This window comes from Muscardinus avellanarius, assembly GCF_963383645.1.
Source record: "Muscardinus avellanarius genome assembly, chromosome: 7".
In the NCBI taxonomy this organism is placed as follows: Eukaryota; Metazoa; Chordata; class Mammalia; order Rodentia; family Gliridae; genus Muscardinus; species Muscardinus avellanarius.
In genome coordinates this window covers 526468-546204 of record NC_137793.1, presented here as the reverse complement: position 1 = coordinate 546204, position 19737 = coordinate 526468, and the positions used below count along the sequence as shown (strand labels likewise).

The 19737-nt window shown below is 55.1% G+C and overlaps 1 protein-coding gene across 3 annotated transcripts in view; it reads left to right on the top strand.

Annotated features, from left to right (window-relative positions):
• The window catches only part of MAML1 (mastermind like transcriptional coactivator 1), a gene marked incomplete at both ends in the record, with an annotated part of 28037 nt that extends 13087 nt beyond the window's left edge, over positions 1–14950 (top strand). For 2 of the 3 annotated variants that reach the window (XM_080698191.1, XM_080698190.1), the window contains 4 exons: positions 6301–7701; positions 9448–9663; positions 12201–12297; positions 14043–14950. In XM_080698191.1, the coding sequence (XP_080554317.1) occupies positions 6301–7701; positions 9448–9663; positions 12201–12297; positions 14043–14950 (2622 nt within the window). Of the gene's footprint in view, positions 1–6282; positions 7702–9447; positions 9664–12200; positions 12298–14042 lie in introns of all 3 variants that reach the window. The other variant, XM_080698189.1, reaches the window with a different exon arrangement.
• Positions 14951–19737: the final 4787 nt, after the last annotated feature.

Below are 19737 nucleotides of genomic sequence, written 5' to 3'. Positions count from 1 at the left end.
TGCCTGTGGGGCGAGGCCGTTTGCTGTGACAGTCTCACTAGCTGGTGGGCCGGCCTCCCGATCAGCACAGTGAGCACGGGTGTCCTCTGCCCTGACTCCAGCGTAGCGGGGACTGGACGCCCTGCCGGAGCTGTGCTCTTGGCTCTACTGGACGGCACAGAGTGGGAGGAGGATAGGACCTGGACAGTGCTGGGGAAGGGAGACCCAGTGAAAGGGCCACAGAAAGCAGGCGGGGCTGCAGCAAGCCACATGTGGGCCTGGGCACGGCTAGCAGAGAGGCACCATGGAGATAGGGCAGATCCCACAGGACTCGAGGAAGGAGCCATTATACCAGGGAGGGTCGTAGGAGCATCCACATGCAGCTGTTGGGGCCTAGACAGTTGAATAAGTCAGCTGTAAAAAGACTTATTTTAAACTGGGTGTGGTGGCGCACGCTTGTCATCCCAGCACTGGGGAGGCTGAGACAGGAGGAGCACACAGGTTCGAAGCCAGCCTCAGCTGCTTAGGCTCTCAGCAAGTTAGTGAGAACCTGCTTCCAAATAAAGTATAAAATAGGTCTGGGAGTGTAGCCTGGAGATAGAAAGCCCCTGGGTTCCACCCCAGTACCCCCCCACACACACACACACATTTACTTTGGTATAACATTCAAAAAGAGTTTTAGGCCAGTTATGGTGGCGCATGCTTGTAATCCCAGCATTTAGGAAACTGAGAGGAGGATCGCGGTTTGCGGCCAGCCTCAGCTACTTAGGCCCTCCGCGACTCAGTGAGACCCTGCTTCAAAATAATAAACAATAGGGCTGGGGGTGTCGCTCGGAGGCAGAATGCCCCTGGGTTCCATCCACATACCACGAAATTGCAGAGTCGTGTGGCCGGCCAGCCTGGCGTGTGGGGTGTCCTGGTGGCACGGCCTGTCTTCCTGTAGTGATGCCTCGACGGAGCTTCGTGCCGAGCCTCGGGAGGGCTCTTGTCTGTCCACTTTGAATGTGACTCACGTTGGCACTCCTCTCCCTGTCACGGTGGGTGTGGTCAGCTGGACCAAGTCTTCTTCTGAAACATCCCAGCGTCCACAAAGGGCTCTTTGCAAGATGGCTGGACGCTCAGGCCTTCGCAGGCCACTTGTCATTTTCCTGAGGTTCCTTGGCCAGGAAACGAACCATGATTTGCATCCTCCAAGTTTTGTTTTGTTTTTTGTTGCTTTTTGTTTTTGGGGGTGCTGGGGGTGGAACCCAGGGCTTTTCTACCTCCAGGCTACACTCCCAGACCTATTTTATACTTTATTTGAAAACAAGGTCTCACTAAGTAGCTGAGGCTGGCTTCAAACCTGTGTAATCCTCCTTTCTCCGCCTCCCAAGTACTGGGATCACAAGCGTACGCCACCACGCCTGGCTTTCTCCGAGGTTTTTTTGAAAGTTTAATGAGAATCCAAATTAACTGGGAAGAATGAGTTGCAATAATTAACTGGGAATAAATAATAATAAATAAGCCGAGTGTGATTGCTCATGCCTGTATTAGCAGAACTTGGGAGGGTGAGGCCAGCCTGAGCAATTTAGTGAGGCTCTTAACAACCTAGGGAGGCCCTGTTTCCAAACTTAAAATACATATATAGGAGCCAGGCGTGGTGGCGCACACTTGTGATCCCAGCGCTTGGGAGGCTGAGACAGGAGGATCACAGTTCGAGGCCAACCTCAGCTACTTACATTTATGGGCTGGGGCTTATCTCCAGGTAAAACACCTCTGGGTTGAGTCCCCAGCACCACGCATACTACTAAGAAACATAGGAAGGAGGTCAGCAGTGCTCAAAAAGTGGCAGGCAGCCGGCAGGGCTGTGAGGACCTCTGCGTGGCAGCGGCAGGCAGAGCTGGTGGAGGTCTGGGGAAAGCAACCAGAGCGCGGCCTGGGCTGAGCCTGCCGGCACTTCACAGTGACTAGCTCGCCATTTCTGGTGTGGTGTGTTCCAACTCGTTTCAGGAGAGGAGGCCTGGGAGCCACACCCTCTGCAGCCTGGGTGTGGTGGGAAGATGGTGCTAACTTCCCAGCTCGGCTCCGGCCAGGGAGCCACCGAAGGGCAGGGCGTTGAGAGTCAGCCAGGGTGTGATCAGGGCCACCGGGAGCCTGGCTTCGGGAGAGACTGGTGGTAGTGATGGACTCGGGGTGGAGTCAGAGCGTGCAGGAGGCCAAAGGGTGAACCGGGGGAGCGTGTGCCTAGCACTTCCGAGGCCCAGGGTTGGATTCCTCAGCACCGAAAAGGGGGTCACTAAGGAGCTGGGCTGGGCAGGACTGGGTGCTCGCTGGCTGGGAGGAGCCAAGAAAGGTCGAGCCAGTGTGGGCGCACGCGTGTCATCCCAGCCTCTGGAGGCGGAGACAGGAGGAGTGCAGGTTTGCAGCCAGCCTCAGCTACTTAGTGAGGCCCTCTGCAACTAGTGAGACCCCGTTTTCAAAATAAAGAATAAAAAGCAGGGCTGTGGGTATAGCTCAGAGATAGACATTCCCTGGGTTCAGTCCCCAGTACTGCAAATAATAATAATAATAATAATAATAATAAATAGGGCTGGAGATACAGCTCAGAGGTAGAATGCCCCTGGATTCCTTCCCCAGTACCACAAAAATAAATATAAAAGGAGGCGGACGGAAGCAGCTAGGTGGATTTACTGAGTGGCGGGGGCGGGGAGTGAGGCCAAGTGTACCCTGCGCTCAGCAGCGCACAGACCACCCACGCTCCAGTCAGCAGCCTCCTGGGCCCTTCCGAGGCCTGGGGGTGGAAGCCAGTCACGAGGCCTGGGGTGGCTGAGAGGAATCCCAGGGAGGAGCGACATTGCCTGTGTGGAAGGAGCACTCGAGACAGAGTACCAGCCATGCACCCACTTGAAATCAGGAGGACCACAGGTACATGGCCAGCCTCGGCCACTTAGCGAGACCCTGTTTCAAAATAAAACATAAAATAGAGCTGAAGCTGTAACTCAGAGGCAGAACACCTCTTCAACCCCCAGTACCACACACACAAGAGCCACATATGTTCACTGGGAGTGGAAGCTAGTGGGAGCTGACCTTTCAGTGAGTGTGGCCGCAGAGCACCCTGGGATTGCCGCGCCGGTGGGAGGAGGAGGAAGTGGAGAGGCTGGGAGGGGCAGGATTGCTGGCCTGCTGCTGGGGGTGGACAGCAGGATGTGATCTGTTTCCACAGGTGTGGCCTGCTCCAGCCTGACTCAGCGCAGTGTTGCTCTCCCAGGGCCTCGGCCAGAGCAAATTGGCGATGGCTGCTGGAGCCCACGGCCTCCCCAGGAGAGAGCTGGAGCCTGGCCCACGGGGGCCTTCGTGGAGGGCTGGCTCTGAGCACGCTGCCCTCGGGCAGGCATCAGGCAGCGTCATCTCCCAGAACAGGGTCCCCTAGAAGCCTGAGCAGTTACCACAGGACCTCTGCTTAACGCCCACCAGTCCAGTACTCTGAGAGCGCGCTGTGCGTTACGGGGCGGCAGCGGGCCTGGTGCTGCTGCGTAACCCACTGTCTGTTCTTACATAGCTCCCAAGTGCTTCAGACTCTTCTCAGCTCTTTGTACATGCGAGATGAGGCTGCAGGACCGACTTCTCTTTGCTTCTCATACGGTGCCCGGCACATATCACAGTCCTGCAAAGGCCTGAGGCTTAGAAATCTGCCAGGGCCACTGCATTCCACGGTCCTCATCCCCGCCTACATCATTCCAGTTAAATTTGTGAGTAGTTGAAAAAAACTGTCCAGTGTTTCCTTTGGCTAAAAGCATAGGTATTGCAACATCGAGTTGTTCCATTGACGCTCATCTGCAGCGGTCTGCATGTGGTGGTGAACGAGGGAGCGGCAGCTCTCAGAACGTTAGGGCAAAGAGCGGTTCTGTTCGTAATCCGGGCTAGCCAGCTGACTCAGCAAATGCCGCGACCCCTAGCTTTCCATCTCCCCTGAGTCCCCACTCCACAGACCAGCCCAGACCTGGATCTGTGAAACAAAAGAAAACAACAGCAAGAACAGAAGTCAAAGAAGTATTGGCAGCCACGCGTGCTGGTGCATGCCTGTGTTCCGGTCCTTGGGATGCCGAGGCAGGAGGTGGCAGATTTGAGCACAGCCTCGGCAACTTAGCAAAGGCCTTCTGCAACGTAGTGGCCCTGTTTCCAAATAAAAATAAAATGCACTGGGTGTGGCTCCATAGTAGAGCGCCCCTGGGTTCAGTCTCCAGCAAAAACACACGCCATGTAACAAAACTCAGCAGCCTAGTGAGAGAGACCCTGTTCTGTTTCAAAACAAAAAATAAAAAACGAGATGAGAGTGTGGTTCAGAAGTAGAATGTCAGCCGGGCGTGGTGGCGCAGGCTTGTAATCCCTGCACTTCGGAGGCGGAGACAGGAGGATCGCGCAGGTTCGAAGCCAGCCTCAGCTGGCTTAAGAGACCCTGTTTCCAAATAAAAGTATAAAATAGGTCTGGGAGTGTAGCCTGGAGTTAGAAGGGTTCCATCCCCAGTACCACACACACACACTCACACACACACTCACAAAAGAAGTAGAATGTCCCTGGGCTCAGTACCAAGGTTATTTATTTATTTATTTATTTATTGCGGTATCGGGGTTGGAACCCAGGGGCATTCTACCTCCGAGCTACACTCCCAGCCCGATTTTTTAGTCTTCATTTTGAAACAGGGTCTCCCTGAGTTGCGAAGGGCCTCACTTAGTAGCTGAGGCTGCCCACGAACCCGGACCCTCTGTCCCAGCCTCCTGAATGCTGGGATGACAAGGGTGCGCCACCACGCTGGCATTCTTTCTCTATTCCCTGGGGATGGATTTACTCTCCCACCTCTAGGTGCAGCGGGAAGTAGACGAGCTGATGCACAAGTGGAGCTGCCACCCTCGGGCCCCTGGAGGAGTGCGAGGCTGTGCTGCGCACCCCTGCCACCCTCCAGCTTCCTTGGCCAGGCACTCCTTTACCCAAAACCAGCTTAGGCATCCTTATGTAGATTTAAAGAAGAGTCAGCCGGGCGTGGTGGGCACGCTTGTCATCCCCGCACTCGGGAGGCGGAGACAGGAGGAGCGCACGGGTTCGAAGCCAGCCTCAGCTACTGAGTGAGGCGCTCGGCAACTTAGTGAGACCCTGTTTCCAAATAAAATAGAAAATAGGTCTGGGAGTGTAGCCCGGAGGTAGAAAGCCTCTGGGTTCCACCCCCAGTACCACAATAAATTAATAAAAATAATAAAAAAAATAAAGAAATGTTCAGCTGGGATTTTTAGAGGTCTGTGCTGTAAACAGTTAAAAGAAAAAGGAAATCTTGCACAGTGGGGGAAAGGAATGAGCGCTAGAGCTTGGCTGAGAGGCTGAGGAAGGGCCTCAGTGCTGCCTTGGCTCTGGCCAGAGTGCTGGGCCTTCTCTGCAACTCAGAGCCACCCCAGCTCCTCCGAGATCTCTCGGGAGCTAGTAATTGCAGCTGGCTTCGTTCATTTTGTTTTGTTTGGGTTTTGGTACCGGAGGTTGAACCCAAGGGTATGTCACCTCCGAGCTAACCCCCAGCCCTTTTTATTGTTTCTTTTTGAATCGGGGTCTCTCTATGTTACTGAGGCTGGCATTGAACCCGTGATCCTCCTGTCTCAGCCTCCCGAGTACTAGGATTACAGTGTGTGCTGCCAGGCCCAGTACAAATAGACTTCATTAGGTCAGTCGAGGAGAGAGTGGGGAGGTGGGGAGGAGCCAGAGCAGGCATGCCCGCTCCAGGGAGGCAGTGGGGCTCCAGAGGGCAGGAGTCCACGGGAGGGCAGGGCTGGAGGAGAGGAGGCTGCGGCAGGATGTGAAAACAGGCAGCGTGGGGAGGGAGTACGAGTACAGGCTGCAGTGCTGGGAGCTTGAGTGCAGGCGTGAGTGCAGTAGGCTGCCCTCCCAGCTCCTCCCGCTCTGAGGAGGGGAAGAGGAGTAGGCCTGTTCAGTCTGGCAGAGCAGGGCGCTTGGCTGGCCACAACTCGGCCTGAGGAGGAGACTGCGCTGGTCCAGGTTCCTTCTCTTGAAGTAACAGAGCCCAGGTTAAGGCTGCAGAAGCCCACAGTCTTCACTGGTCGGCCTAGGTGGGAGGTCTGGGGGACAGCTGGGCTCAGGTAGGATGCGCCCAAGGCCCACGTTGGGCTTGAGCAAACCCTAGACTAGATGACAGTGGTGGCAGCGGTGTGGCCTGCAGACACCCAGCTACGAGGCTGGCCGGCAGCTGCGGGGAGAGGCCGGCAGGAGGGGCGGTGGGCCTGGCTTCAGCGCCAGGCAGGGTGCAGACGCTGCTGCGCACTTAGGTTTCTCCTGCTTTTCAGCATCTTCAGGACACAGTGAAGCGGAACCTCGACGGCGCCACCTCCCCTCAGAATGGCGACCCGCAAAACGGCTACGCGGACCTCTTTCCTGGGCACAAGAAGACCCGCAGGGAGGCCCCTCTGGGTGTGGCCGTGCCTGCCAACGGACTGCCTCCAGCCTCGCCCCTCGGCCCGCCCGACAAGCCAGGGGCTGAAGCCCTCCAGGCCAGCGGGAAGCATTCCCTGGGGCTGGACGCCCTCAACAAAAAGTGTCTGGCTGACTCAAGCCTCCACCTGAATGGAGCCAGCAGCCCCAGCGAGCCGTTTCCTCTGAGCCTGAATAAGGAGCTGAAGCAGGAGCCGGTTGACGACCTGCCCTGCATGATCGCCGGGGCCGGCGGCGCCATCTCGCAGAGCAACCTCATGCCCGACCTCAACCTCAACGAGCAGGAGTGGAAGGAGCTCATCGAGGAGCTGAACAGGTCGGTGCCCGACGAAGACATGAAGGACTTGTTCACAGAGGACTTCGAGGAGAAGAAGGACCCGGAGCCTCCCGGCCCTGCTGCACACCCCCCCGCGGCCGCGGACATCAGCATCAAGACGGAGTTCTCTCCGGCAGCCTTCGAGCAAGAGCAGCTGGGCTCTCCACAAGTGAGGGCCGGGTCTGCGGGGCAGACCTTTCTGGGGCCATCGTCCGCCCCTGTGAGCACAGACTCCCCCAGCCTCGGGGGCTCTCAGACCCTGTTCCATGCCTCCGCTCAGCCTGGGCCAGACAATCCCAGTCCAAACCTGATGCCGGCGTCGGCCCAGGCCCAGAGCGCACCAAGGGCCCTCCCGAGCGTGGTGCTGCCAGGCCAGGGCCCGGGCGGGTCCTCCGAGCTGTCCTCTGCCCACCAGCTCCAGCAGATCGCCGCCAAGCAGAAGCGGGAGCAGATGTTGCAGAGCCCACAGCAGGCTGCCCCGGCACCTGCCCCAGGCCCTCTGTCCACCTGGCAACAGGCAGGGCCCTCCCATAGCCCCTTGGATGCCCCCTATCCCATGGAGAAGCCCGCCAGCCCTCCCAGCTACAAGCAGGACTTCACCAACCCCAAACTGCTCATGATGCCGAGCGTGAACAAGAGCGCCCCTCGGCCCGGAGGCCCCTACCTCCAGCCCAGCCATGCGAGCCTGCTGAGCCACCCACCGCTGGGCAGCCTGAACCAGGGCTCCGTGAGCAGCCAGGGCTCAGTGCTGGACTACGGCAACACGAAGCCGCTTTCTCACTACAAAGCAGACTGTGGGCAAGGTGGCTCTGGGTCTGGCCAGAGCAAGCCTACCCTGGTGACCTATCTCTCCCACCTGAGTAGCGAGCAGAGCCCCGTGTTCCTGATGAAGCCAAAGCCAGGGAACATACCCTTCCGGGCACTGGTGCCACCTGGCCAGGTACGTGCCTGGCCGGCCGGCCTCCCTTCCTCTTTACTCGGTACTTGGAATGTTCAGAACTCAGGGTTTCACGCACATCAGGCACATCAGGCAAGCGCTCTGCCACTGAACTACATCCCCAGACCTTTTAATTTTTTAATTAATTTGTGTATTTATCTATTTATTTTGGTGGTACTGGAGATTGAATCCTGGGGCATTCTGCCTCTGAGCTACACCCCAGCCCAATTTTTTTAAAATTCTGAAACAGGGTAGCACTAAGTTATTGAGAGCCTTGCAGGCCCTGTGGTTACAGGCTAAATTGAAAGTAAGTCCTGCCTGAGGTCGTTGTGGAATAGAGGGAAAAGAAGCATCTCTTCATCCTTTTATCCCTTGGGGATGTAAATGTTTACAGTAAAACAGAAACCAGGTTTTTGTTGTTGTTGTTGCTACTGAGAAATAACTGCTGGGGTATTCTACCTGTAATCTATACCCCAGCCCAATTTTTATTTTTTTAATTTATTTATTTATTTATTTTTGTGTGTGGTGCTGGGGATAGAACCCAGAGGCTTTTACCTCCGGGCTGCACTCCCAGACCTATTTTATATTTTATTTGGAAACAAGGTCTCACTAAGTAGCTGAGGCTGGCTTCGAACCTGTGTGATCTTCCTCTCTCAGCCTCCCAGGAAGGGGATTACAAGTGTGCGCCACCACGCCTGGCTCCAATTTTTAAAATTTTGTTTCGAAACAGGGTTTTGCTAGATTGATGAGTCTTACTACTTGCTAAGGCTGTCTACCAACCTGTGATCCTCCTGTCTCAGCCTCCCAAGTACTGGGATTTTAGAGGTGTCCCACCAAACCCAGCTCTACTTTTTTTTTTTTTTTTTTTTTTTTTTTGGTGGTACTGGGGTTTCTGGAAGCCCTTCTACCTCCAGGCTACACTCCCAGACCTATTTTATCTTATTTTTTTATTTTGGAAACAGGGTCTCTTAAGGCAGCGCGGCTGGCTTCAAACCTGCGCGATCCTCCTGTCTCAGCCTCCCAAGCGCGGGGATGACAAGCGTGCCCACCACGCCCGGCCCCAGCTCTACTTTTTATTTTTTATTTTGAACAGGTCTTGCTACGTTGCTGAGGCTGGTTTCAAACCTGTGATCCTCTTGTCTCAGATCCCAAGTATTGAGATTACAGGCATCTGCCACTCCAGTGTTAATGTTTAATAAACAAAAATAGGGTAAACTTCCCTCATGTAATTTGATTTTAGTGACACAAACATTGAGTCTAGTGTCTCTCCTGTGCCACACAACTTAAGTCGCTTGTGGCCGTGCTTTGCACTAATGATCACAAATAATGTGCTCTCTAGAGGCTTTGCGATTTTGCCACCTTTCAGACAAGTGTTCAGAATCCCTTGAGCTGGGGTCTCATTAAGGAACCGAGGCTGGTCGCGAACCTACGATCTTCCTGTCTCGGCCTCCCAAGTACTGGGATTACAAGTGTGCACCACCACACCTGGCTGATAGCAGTTTTTTGTTTTTTGTGGTACTGGGGATGGAACCCAGGGGCATTCCACCTCCAAGCTACCCCCCAGCCCTATCTTTTACTGTTGTGGTACTGGGCCCCTCTCCCCATGGCATGCTTGTTGCCGGGGGCTCACAGGTCGCAGAGTCCCAGCATCAAGAGGGGGAGCCTCGAGTACGACCTGGCTGTGGCTCCTGCGGAGCTGGGGGCTGGGCCCATCATCGCCTGACTCAGGCCCTTCACCTCTGTTGATAGGAGCAGAGTGCTGCCAGCGTCCCTGCGCCAGCCCCAGCCGCCAGCGTGGGGCCCCGGCCGCCCGCCGTGCCCGTGGCCAGCGCCCATGGCAGCCCCGCCTACCTGAGCAGCCAGCAGCAGGCCGTCGTGCAGCAGCACCAGCTGCTCCTGGACCAGCAGAAGCAGCGGGAGCAGCAGCAGTTCCTGCAGAGGCAGCAGCACCTGCTGGCCGAGCAGGTGGGAGGGGAGAGTTTAAGCGGGCGTCCCCGTTCCCGTTCCCCGTTCCCGATAGAGGCGGCCTGGGTCAGAGCCGTGCTGTGTCACTCGGGGGTGCGTAGAGGCACCTGGGGAAGCCCTGCGTGTGAGGGCGTCTTCCCGCGTCGCCGGGTGCAGCTTCTGACCCGACCTGAGCTCCTTGCCCCTGCTGGTGAGCTGGCACCGGAGCGGGGAGTGTGGTTCCCCACAGCACGAGCGCACGCCAACACTGCTGGTATTTTACTGCATCGTGGACGCAGGACCCGGCTCTGGGCAGCGAGTGCTTGGAGGTAGCCAGCGTGGGGCCCCATGCTGCCGAGACTTTTGGTACTGGGGATTGAACCAGCAGCATTGTGCCTCCAGATTACACCCCCTGCCTTTTTATTTTTTACTTTGAAAACGGGTCTTTGCCGGGCGTGGTGGGCACGCTTGTCATCCCCGCGCTTAGGAGGCTGAGATAGGAGGAGCGCACGGTTCGAAGCCAGCCTTGCTACTTAGTGAGGCTCTCAGCAACTTAGTGAGACCCTGTTTCCAAATAAAATATAAAAAAGGTCTGGGAGTATAGCCCGGAGGTAGAAAGCCTCTGGGTTCCACCCCCAGTACCAACAACAACAACAAAAAAAAGAAACCGGGTCTTGCTAAGTTCCTTGGGGTCTCACTAAATTTCTGAGGCAGGTCTTGAACCTACAATCCTCCCGTCTCAGCCTCCCAAGTACAGGAATTATAAGCGTGCATCACCATGGCTGGACTCAGTTCTACTTTTTTTTTTTTTTTTTTTTTTTTTTCAGTACTGGGGATGGAGCCCAGGGGCATTCTACCTCCAAGCTACACCCCCAGCCCTAATTTTTTTATTCTTTTTTTTTTTGTGTGTGTGTGTGTGGTACTGGGGTAGAACCCAGGGGCTTTCTACCTCTGGGCTATATTCCCAGACCTAATTTTATATTTTATTAGAAACAGGGTCTCACTAAGTTGCTGAGAGCCTCACTCAGTAGCTGAGGCTGGCTTGGAACCTATGCGATCCTCCTGTCTCAGCCTCCCAAGGGCTGGGATTACAAGTGTGCGCCACCACTCCCGCCTTATTCTTTATTTTGAAACAAGGTTTCACTGAGTTGCAAAGGGCCTCACTAAGTAGCTGAGGTTGCCTGTAAACCACAGTCCTCCTGTCTCAGCCTCCCAAGGGCTGGGATTACAAGCATGTGCCACCACACCCAGCTTGCTATTTTTTTTTAAATGACTGTTTTATTTATTTGTTTAGTGGTGCTGGGGATTTTAAATCAAAGCACTCTACCACTAGGCTACACCCCCAGCCCTTTTTTTTTTTTTTTTTAGTGGTACTGGGGTTCCTGGGAGCCCTTCTACCTCTGGGCTACACTCCCAGACCTAATTTTATACTTTTTTATTTGGAAACAGGGTCTCTTAAGCCAGCGTGGCTGGCTTTGAACCTGCGCGATCCTCCCGTCTCCGCCTCCCAAGCGCGGGGATGACAAGCGTGCGCCACCACGCCGGGCCCCAGCCCTATTTTTTTAACTTAATTTTTTTTTTTTTTTGGTGGTACTAGGGATTGAAGCCAGGGGTAGTCTAGGGCTGAGCTCCAGCCCAGCTGTTTTGTTTTTTAGTTTGAAGCAGGCTTTCGCTAAGTTGTTGAGCACCTTGTTCAGTGAGGCTGTCCTTGAACCTGAAATCCTCCTGAGTCAGTCTCCCAAGTACTGGGATTACAGATCTGCACCACCCCGCCCAACTAACCCCTTTATTTACATAGGTACAGTTTACCCATTTAAACGCTACAGTTCAGGGAGGGGGATAAAAATGAAATAGTAGATTTTAGTATTTTCAGAGTTGTTCAGCCATCACCACAATTTATATTAGAGCATTTCCATCACCCAGAAACAAGCCCTGTGCTCATAAGTCTCCATCCCCAACCTCCTCAGCTTCAGATGTGTGGGTGTGCATGGGTGTGTGTGTGTGTGTAAGAGAGACCTCTTACGTACGTACATGCATATTAGGGATTGAATTCAGAGGTATTTTATCTCTGAACTACACCCCATCCCCACCCCCTCTTATTTTTGTAGTGCTGGGGATTGAACTCCAGAGTACTCTACCCCTAAGCTATACCCCCAAGCCATTTTTTAATTTAATTAATTTATTCTTTTTTTGTGGTTCTAGGGATTGAACCCAGGGACATTCTACCTCCGATCTACACCCCCAGCCCTATTTTTTATTCTTTATTTTGAAACAGGGTCTCACTAAGCTGTGGAAGGCCTAAGTAGCTGATCTGAACCCACATCCTCCTGTCTCAGCCTCCCGAGTGCTGGATTACAAGTGTGAGCCACCACGCCCGGTTTAGACTATTTTCTTAAAACCCTAAAATGAAGTCCCCAGTCTGGCTCCCACGGGAGCCAGTCTGTCTGCAGCGACTTGGACGCTTTGCTCTTCTCTGACCTGCCTCTGCTGCCGTGTGCCTGTGTTCCTGTTTTACATGGGTTTTATTGGCTTGTTTTGTCATTCTTGGCATTTTCTAGGAGAAACAGCAGTTTCAGCGCCATTTGACCCGCCCGCCCCCCCAGTACCAAGACCCGACACAAAGCAGCTTCCCATCGCAGGTTGGACAGTTTGCAGGTAAGGGGCAAGAGGGACTGCGGAGGGTGGCGGGCCCTGGCGTGGGCTCGGGCAGGCTCAGCTCCTGGCTGCTTGGTGCCAATGCCCGGATTCGCTTTCTCAGAGCAGCCTTGGGCTGTTGGAGGACCTGGCTCTGGCTGTGCGAGCTCCAGGAGAGGAGGGCCAGAGGCAGCGGCAGCCAGCCAGGGCAGCCGGAAGCACCGAGACTCAGCTTTCATGGCTGAGATATGCTCGGCCGGCCTCACCTTCCTGGCTCTTCCTCAGTCAGTGACCCTCCTTTAAAGTGTCCCAGGAAAACTGACCACAGCCACACATATGTTCTGGAGATCAATCTGAATTTTTTTGTGTGTGTGTATTGCACTGGAGAAGGGGCCTTCTACCTCCAAGCTACACCACTAGTCCTTTTTTATTTTTATTTTTTTGAAACATGGTCTTGCTAGATCAGAGAGAGCCTTGCTAGGTTGCTGAAGCTGTCCTTGAACCTGTGATTCCCCTGTCTCCGCCTCCCAAGCACTGGGATCACAAGCGTGTGCAACTCTGCTCAGTGGTCAGTTGGGTTGTTTTGTTTTTTGTTCCGCTTTGTTTTATGGTACTGGAGTTGGAACTCATGGGCATTCTACCTCTGAGCTACAACCCCCACCCTATTTTTCATTCTTTATTTTTAAATAAGGTCTCACTAAGTTGTAGAGGGCCTGTCAGCAAACACGATCCTCCTGTCTCAGCCTCCCAAGGCCTGGGATGGTGTGATTAGTTGGGTTTTATGGGTGTGCAGGCGGTGCCTGGAGTCGAGGTCTGCAGATGTCTAGGCAGCTGGGCCTGGCTGATGGCCTGCCGGAATCCCACTCACGCTGCCACAGGCCGCTGACGGGCATGAGCAGACACTGCCCCTTCTTCCTCAGCCCAGTGTTTATTTGGGTGCTAGTAGAGAAAGGAGGAGGGAAGACAGTGCTGAGGTGTGGCTGACCCCAAACAGTGACTCTCCTCCCAGGAAACCTGTCTTGGTCAGTGGTGTGACATGGTCATTGCTGGGGCCCGAGGACCAGGCCAGTCCTGGAGATCAGGGCCTCCCTTGCCCCTCCAGTATGGCTGCCACAGGGCGGGTGGGCAGTCTGTCTGCCATGACGGGCTCCTCCCTCCACCATCTTGGGTGTGGTTGAGCGTCTGCACACGGCCCTCCTGCCCTGCCCAACAGTGACCTGAGCAGCCCCAGCCTCCCTGGGGCGCCCTGGTGCCCTCCAGCTCTGCAGGCCCCACAGCTCCACTGGCCAGTCGGCCGTCCCCAGGACCCACACACCTGTGATGACTTGCCCCCAAAGGCAGGCCCTGGGCTGGCAGGCAGCAGCCCGTGTGAGCTGGGCACGGGTGCTCACCTGTGATCCCAGCTCCTCAGGAGCCGAGGCAGGAGGGTCACAAGCTGGAGGCCAGCCTGGGCAACTTGGTGAGACCCTGTCTCAAAGAAAAGGGCTGGGTATTTAGCGCAGTGGTTAGAGCACACCTGGAATCAATTCCAGCACCACAAGACAAACGGGAAAGGAAAAGAAATAAAAGCGAAAGCTGGGCGTGGCGGCACATGCCTGTCCCGCCAGTGCTAGGGAAGCTGACACAGGAGAATCAGGACTCGCAAGTTCAGGGCCAGTTTCAGCAGTTCAGCAATTTAGCGGGGCGCTGTTTCAAAACAAACACTAGCAGGGCTTGGGTACAGCTGGGCGAGGAGAGCCAGCTCGAGTGACAGGCCTGTCTTCCAGGGCCCTCCGCTGCGGTGCCGGCCATGAGCCTGGGCCCCTCCGGCGCCACTTGTCCTCGCGTGTTCCCGCAGCCTGGGAATCTGATGCCAGTGGGCCCTGGACACGCTGCGGTTTCCTCTCTCTCCTCAAACTCAGGCCAACAGGACCGGGCCGTGTCGCAGTTCACCAGCCCCCAGGCCGTGCCACAGAACAGCCTGTACGGCGTGGCCTCCGGCATGCCCCAGATAGTGGCCCAGCCGCCTGCACAGGCCACCAACGGGCACGCCCACCTCCCACGACAGGCCAGCGTGGCTCCGAGCACCTCGGTCTCAGCTGCCTACGGACAGAGCTCGCTGGGGGGCGCTAGCCTCTCCCAGCAGCACAGCAAGGGGACCCTGGCCTCCGGGTTGACGAAGCCTCAGGTGCCCAGGGTGCCAGCAGCCATGGGGGGCCAGAGCGCCTCCTGGCCACACCAGGGGGTCTCGAGCCTGAGTGGACAAGCCCCGGGCACTGGCAGTGGAAGCTCCTTTGCGGCAGTCTCCAGCTTTCACCTGCCACAGGCCCACTTGAAGGTGGCCATGCCCAGCAGGCCCGGGCTGCCCCCGGGGGGCGCGCAGCAGAGGACCGGTGCCCCTGCCCAGGCGGCCCCACCGCAGGGCATGTCTGGCCTCAGCCCCGCAGCACCGGAGCTGGGGGCCTTCAGCCAGAGCCCCGGTCCCCAGATGGGCAGCCGGCCGGGGCTGCACTGTGCCCAGGCCTACCCCGTGCGGACCGCGGGCCAGGAGCTGCCCTTCCCCTACAGCGGGCAGCCGGGCAGCAGCGGGCTGAGCAGCATGGCGGGGCACGCCGACCTCATCGACTCCCTGCTGAAGAACAGGCCTTCTGAGGAGTGGATGAGTGAGCTGGACGACCTGCTCGGCTCTCAGTGACGGGTCTGTGGCGTCTCTAGTGTCACACGCTGTGTTCTCAGATGCTAGAAGGATCGACTACTTTGGACCAAAAGCCCATGACGCCGGGAGCTGGGCGGGGCAGCCTGAGCCACCGCCCGGGCCAGGCCGGTCGGGGTCTTCGGGCCTCCCAGGCGGCGGTGGCAGCCCGTGGGGCTGACCCAGCCTGGCTGCAGGATAGAGTTCTGAGGGCAGCGTCCTGCCCAGATGACCAAAAACACAGTAGTAGCCACACGAGACCCCGTGGTGAGGGAGCGTGCAGATCCGTGCCGTCCTCTTCACCTGGGGCCGCAGTCCTCTGTGCCTTGTGCTGCAGGTGAGGCTCTATTGAAACTTTAAATAGCAGAATTGTTTCGCAGTCTGTAGCACAGAGAAGGTTTTTTAAAAGTTCTTAAGAGGTTTTTACAGATGAGGCTAGGTATGGTCGGCATGGCTTCGGTGGCCTGGAGACCTAGCACCCCGCTCTTCCCACCCGTTCATGGCAGCTCTCTGAGGAGGGCACGGCCCTGCCGAGCGGGCCTGTGTCCCTTCCAGGACCCTCAAGTTGCAGCCCACATCCACAGCCTCCGGGCCGTTTGCGTGCAGGGTGGGGCGAGCGAGGTGCTGTGTGCTGGGCACGCAGTCCTCTGCCGTCCTCACTTCCCACGACCTTTTGTTCCGCCTCCCTCCTTCCTCTCCAGCACAGTGGGAAGCGGGTCGCTGTGGTGGAGGAGGGAAAGTCATTAAGAGTCCTTGGGGAACCCTGGCCTGGCACAGGCTTGGGGGTGGAGCTGCAGGCAGCCCAGGGGAGAGAACGCCTTGGGCGGCGTCCGCCACGGCCTCGGGAGACTTGCACTTTGAAAGATTGCTTTATAACACTAACACCCTAAGGTTCATGGGGATCCTCTGGAGGTCTAGGAGTTACTGGACGTAGCCAAGCTGCAGCCCACAGGACCCAGTGTGGCTGTGGGAGGGAAACCAGGGAGGGCGAGGTGGTCGTACAGGAGGCTGCTGCCGAGGGGTGTGGAGGAGGCGCAGCCCCGTCCTGACGCGGAGCCATGTAAAAGGAGCCACGGACACACGCGAGGGTGCGTGTGCCGAGTACTTGGCACCAGCAGTGCCTTTCCCCTGGGGTGCTTGGAACCTCAGATCCTCGTCTGATAGCCATGTGCCCCGCTGGTGATGTAGGGCACGTCCCCTAACTACCCCTGCCTTCCCCAGAGCTCGGTCTCACCCTCGGAGGGGATGGATCGGAGCCAGCGCCCCACAGCAGATTCCCCGCCCCGGGAGCAGGGTGACTCCCCAGCAGGTCTTCTACCAAAAACAGGGCAGCAGGCCGGCTGTGAGGCCCGGGCTCCAGCGGCAGGCACTCACTCGCTGCAGTGTTAGAGCAATAAAATGTGATTCCTGGGCCCGGGCTGCCGGGGTTTATTTATGAACTTGGCCTGGGGCATCGGGAGGAGATGTCCGCCTCTGTGCACATCCCCGTCTTCCCCAGTCATGACTCAGAAGAAAGGGTGCTCGGACTTTCCTTATACACATGTGCTTTGTGTAAATAAATGTTTACAATTTTATATTGAAGATGGATTAAGCGTTAGAGCTTCTGACTGTATATTTTTTACTTTTATAGATTTAAAAACTATGATCCTTTATATTTGAGTTTGGGGGAGCTATGATAAGTTTTATCATGAACATTGGTATTGTTAACTTTTTATGGTCATCAGAAGTAAAATCCTATTAATCCTCATATCCTACTTCCCTCAACTCCGGTATAAACCAAAAAGACCTCTTTACTTTCCTTGTCTTATCATTATAAAAAATAAAAGTATTTTGCTAGTCTGAAACCGCCTGCATCTCTTGCCCTCCGTGGGCCGCCGGCACGTGGGTCGTCCTCTTTCCTTGGGACTTCACGTGGCTCTCTTTCTTCGTGGCACCGTGGAGGGGCTGGTGTGGAGGCCGCAGTGGCCCTTGTCACGCGAGGACATGTCACACTAGAGCTCACGTCACCAGAGACACCTGCGTGCTCGCCTGGCCCCAGCTGCATTCTGGTGTCTAATGAGAGATGATTAGATGGCTCAGGAGAACTGGATTCTTTGTAGTCTATTTTATTTAAAGTTTAGGTACAGCCGGGCGTGGGGCGCACACTTGTAATCCCGGCATTCGGGAGGCTGAGACCGGAGGACTGCAGGTTGGAGACCAGCCTCGGCTACTCAGGCCCTGTTTCAAGATGACATTAAATAAGGCTGGGAGCCTTATCTTGGAGGCAGCATGGCCGCAGCAAGCTCAGTCCCAGTAACACATATATACCTCAGTCACGCGCTGCCCTTCTCCAGGTCACACTTAGCTTAGGGTTTGGGTTTTTGTTTTGTTTTGGCGGCACTGGGGATTCAACCCAGGCCTTCTACCTCCAAGCTACATCCCCAGCCCCTTTTTTAAATTTTATTTGTTATTTATTTATTTTTGTGTGTGTGGTACTGGGGATAGAACCCAGGGACATTCTACCTCTGAGTTGCACCCCAGCCCTATATTTTAGTCTTCTTTTTTTTTTTTTTTTTTTTTTTTGGCGGGTTTTGGGGATGGAACCCAGGGGCATTTGACCTCCGAGCTACACCCCCTGCCCCATTTTTTATTCTTTTATTTTGGAACAGGGTCTCACTAAGTTGCAGAGGGCCTCACTAAGTAGCTGAGGCTGTCCCCGAACCGCGATCCTCCAGTCTCAGCCTCCTGAATGCTGGGATTACAATTACAAGTGTGCGCCACCACGCCCGGCTTAGTCTTTATTTTTGAAACAGGGTCCCACTGAGTTGCGAAGGGCCTAAGTAGCTGAGGCTGGCCGCGAACCGAGATCCTCCTGTCTCAGCCTCCTGAATGCTGGGATTACAAGCGTGCGCCAGCACTTATTTTATTATTTTCAAGTGCACTGAGGTGGACTCCCCTTGTGTACTACAAAAATATACTTATATAGATACCATGCAATGTAATAAAGTTCCTCAGTGTTAAGTCCTGGGGTGGGGTGAGCATACAGGGCTGCTCATGCTCTTCAGGAACTGGCAAACCCTGGCCCTTTGTATTTTATTTTGAAACAGGGTTTTGCGAAGGTGCTAAGACTGGACGCAACCTGTGGACCTCCTGTCTCAGCCTCCCAAGATTCTGGGTGTGTGCCACCCGCCCAGGCAAGTTGAGGATTTTTCTCTTCTTTGTGAACAGTGAGTCCCCTTTCCCTCTGCTCACCAGGAAGGAGCTAGAAGCCAAGCAGATCAGCCTAGGATCCGGCCTTCCTGAAAGAGTAGAGAAGGAAGAGCCTTTGGGAAGGCAGGGTGAACCTGAAAAGATAGCTCATGCTGGCCCACGCCTGTATTCTCGGTGCTTGGGAGGCTGAGGCAGGATCACACAGGTACGAAGCCAGCCTCGGCAACCTAGTGAGACCCTATTTCCAAATATAAAGAATAAAAAATAGGGTCGGGGGTGTAGTTCTGAGGTAGAATGCCCCTGGATTTCACCCCCAGTACCACAAAAATAAATAAATAATAAAAATAAAGAATGAAAAATAGGGTTAGGACGTTGCTTAGAAGCAAAATGCCCCTGGGTTCAATCCCCAGTACGACAAAAAAAGAAGAGAGATAGAGAAGGGAAGAGAGGGAGGGAGGGAGGAAAAGAAGGAAGGTAAAGAAAGAGCCGGGCATGGTGGGCACGCTTGTGATCCCAGCACTTGGGAGGCTGAGACCGGAGGATCGCGGTTCACGACAGCCTCAGCTACTTAGTGAGGCCCTTTGAAACTCAGCGAGACCCTGTTTCAAAAGAAAGAATAAAAAATAGGGCAGGGGGTGTAGCTCAGAGGTAGAATGTCCCTGGGTTCCATCCCCCACTGGGGGAAAAAGAAGAAAAAAGTTAAAGAGCCGTGCCAGAGGACCGCAGGCCCGAGGCCAGCCCCAGCGGCTTAGTGACGTCCTCCACAGCCTCGTGAGACCCTGTTTCCAAATAGGAGATAAAATTGGGCTGGAGTGTAGCTCAGGGGTAGAATGCCCCTGAGTTAAATCTCTAGCCCAAAAAAGAAAAGGAAAGAAGGAAGGAAGGGGGAGGGAAAGAAGGACAAGTCTAAATCAGTGAGTGCAAAGAAAAGCTAGAAACCAGCCTTAGGGTTATCTGAAAGAAAGTGACATGAGACGTGCGAGCAAAGGGCGTATCTTGCAGGCCGCAGAGTGAAGGGATCGACACTGGCTAAACGCAGGCTGTCAAAAGGAGAGAAAAACTACAAATTTAGCTATATGTTTTTGGAAGAGACATGAATAAACCAAAATAAAATTGGCAAAATTCAAAGACAAGACATGGCAGTAATGTGGAAACACACCAGGGCGGGGGGTGGTACGCGCTTGCGATCCCAGCACTCAGGAGGCTGAGACGGGAGGACCGCGGTTCAGCCTCAGCTACTTAGGCCCTCTGCAACTCTGAGACCCTGATTCCAAATAAGGTATAAAATAGGGCTGGGAGTGTAGGCTGGGGGTAGAAAGCCCCTGGGTTCCACCCCCAGGACCACCAAAAAAAAAAAGAGGGAGGGGAAGAAAGCAGAACTCAGATGCGGTGGCGCAGGCCTGTGGTCCTGGCACTTGGGGGCGCTGAGACAAGAGGATTGCAGGGTAGAGGGCAGCCTCAGCATTTAGTGAGAACCTATTTCAAAGTAAAATAAGGCTGGGGTATAGCTCAAAGATGGAACACCTTTGGGTTGAATCCAACCAAACAAACCAGAAGAAACCCAAGAGGAAGGGGAAGAAGAAATGCGGCCTCAGAGGGAG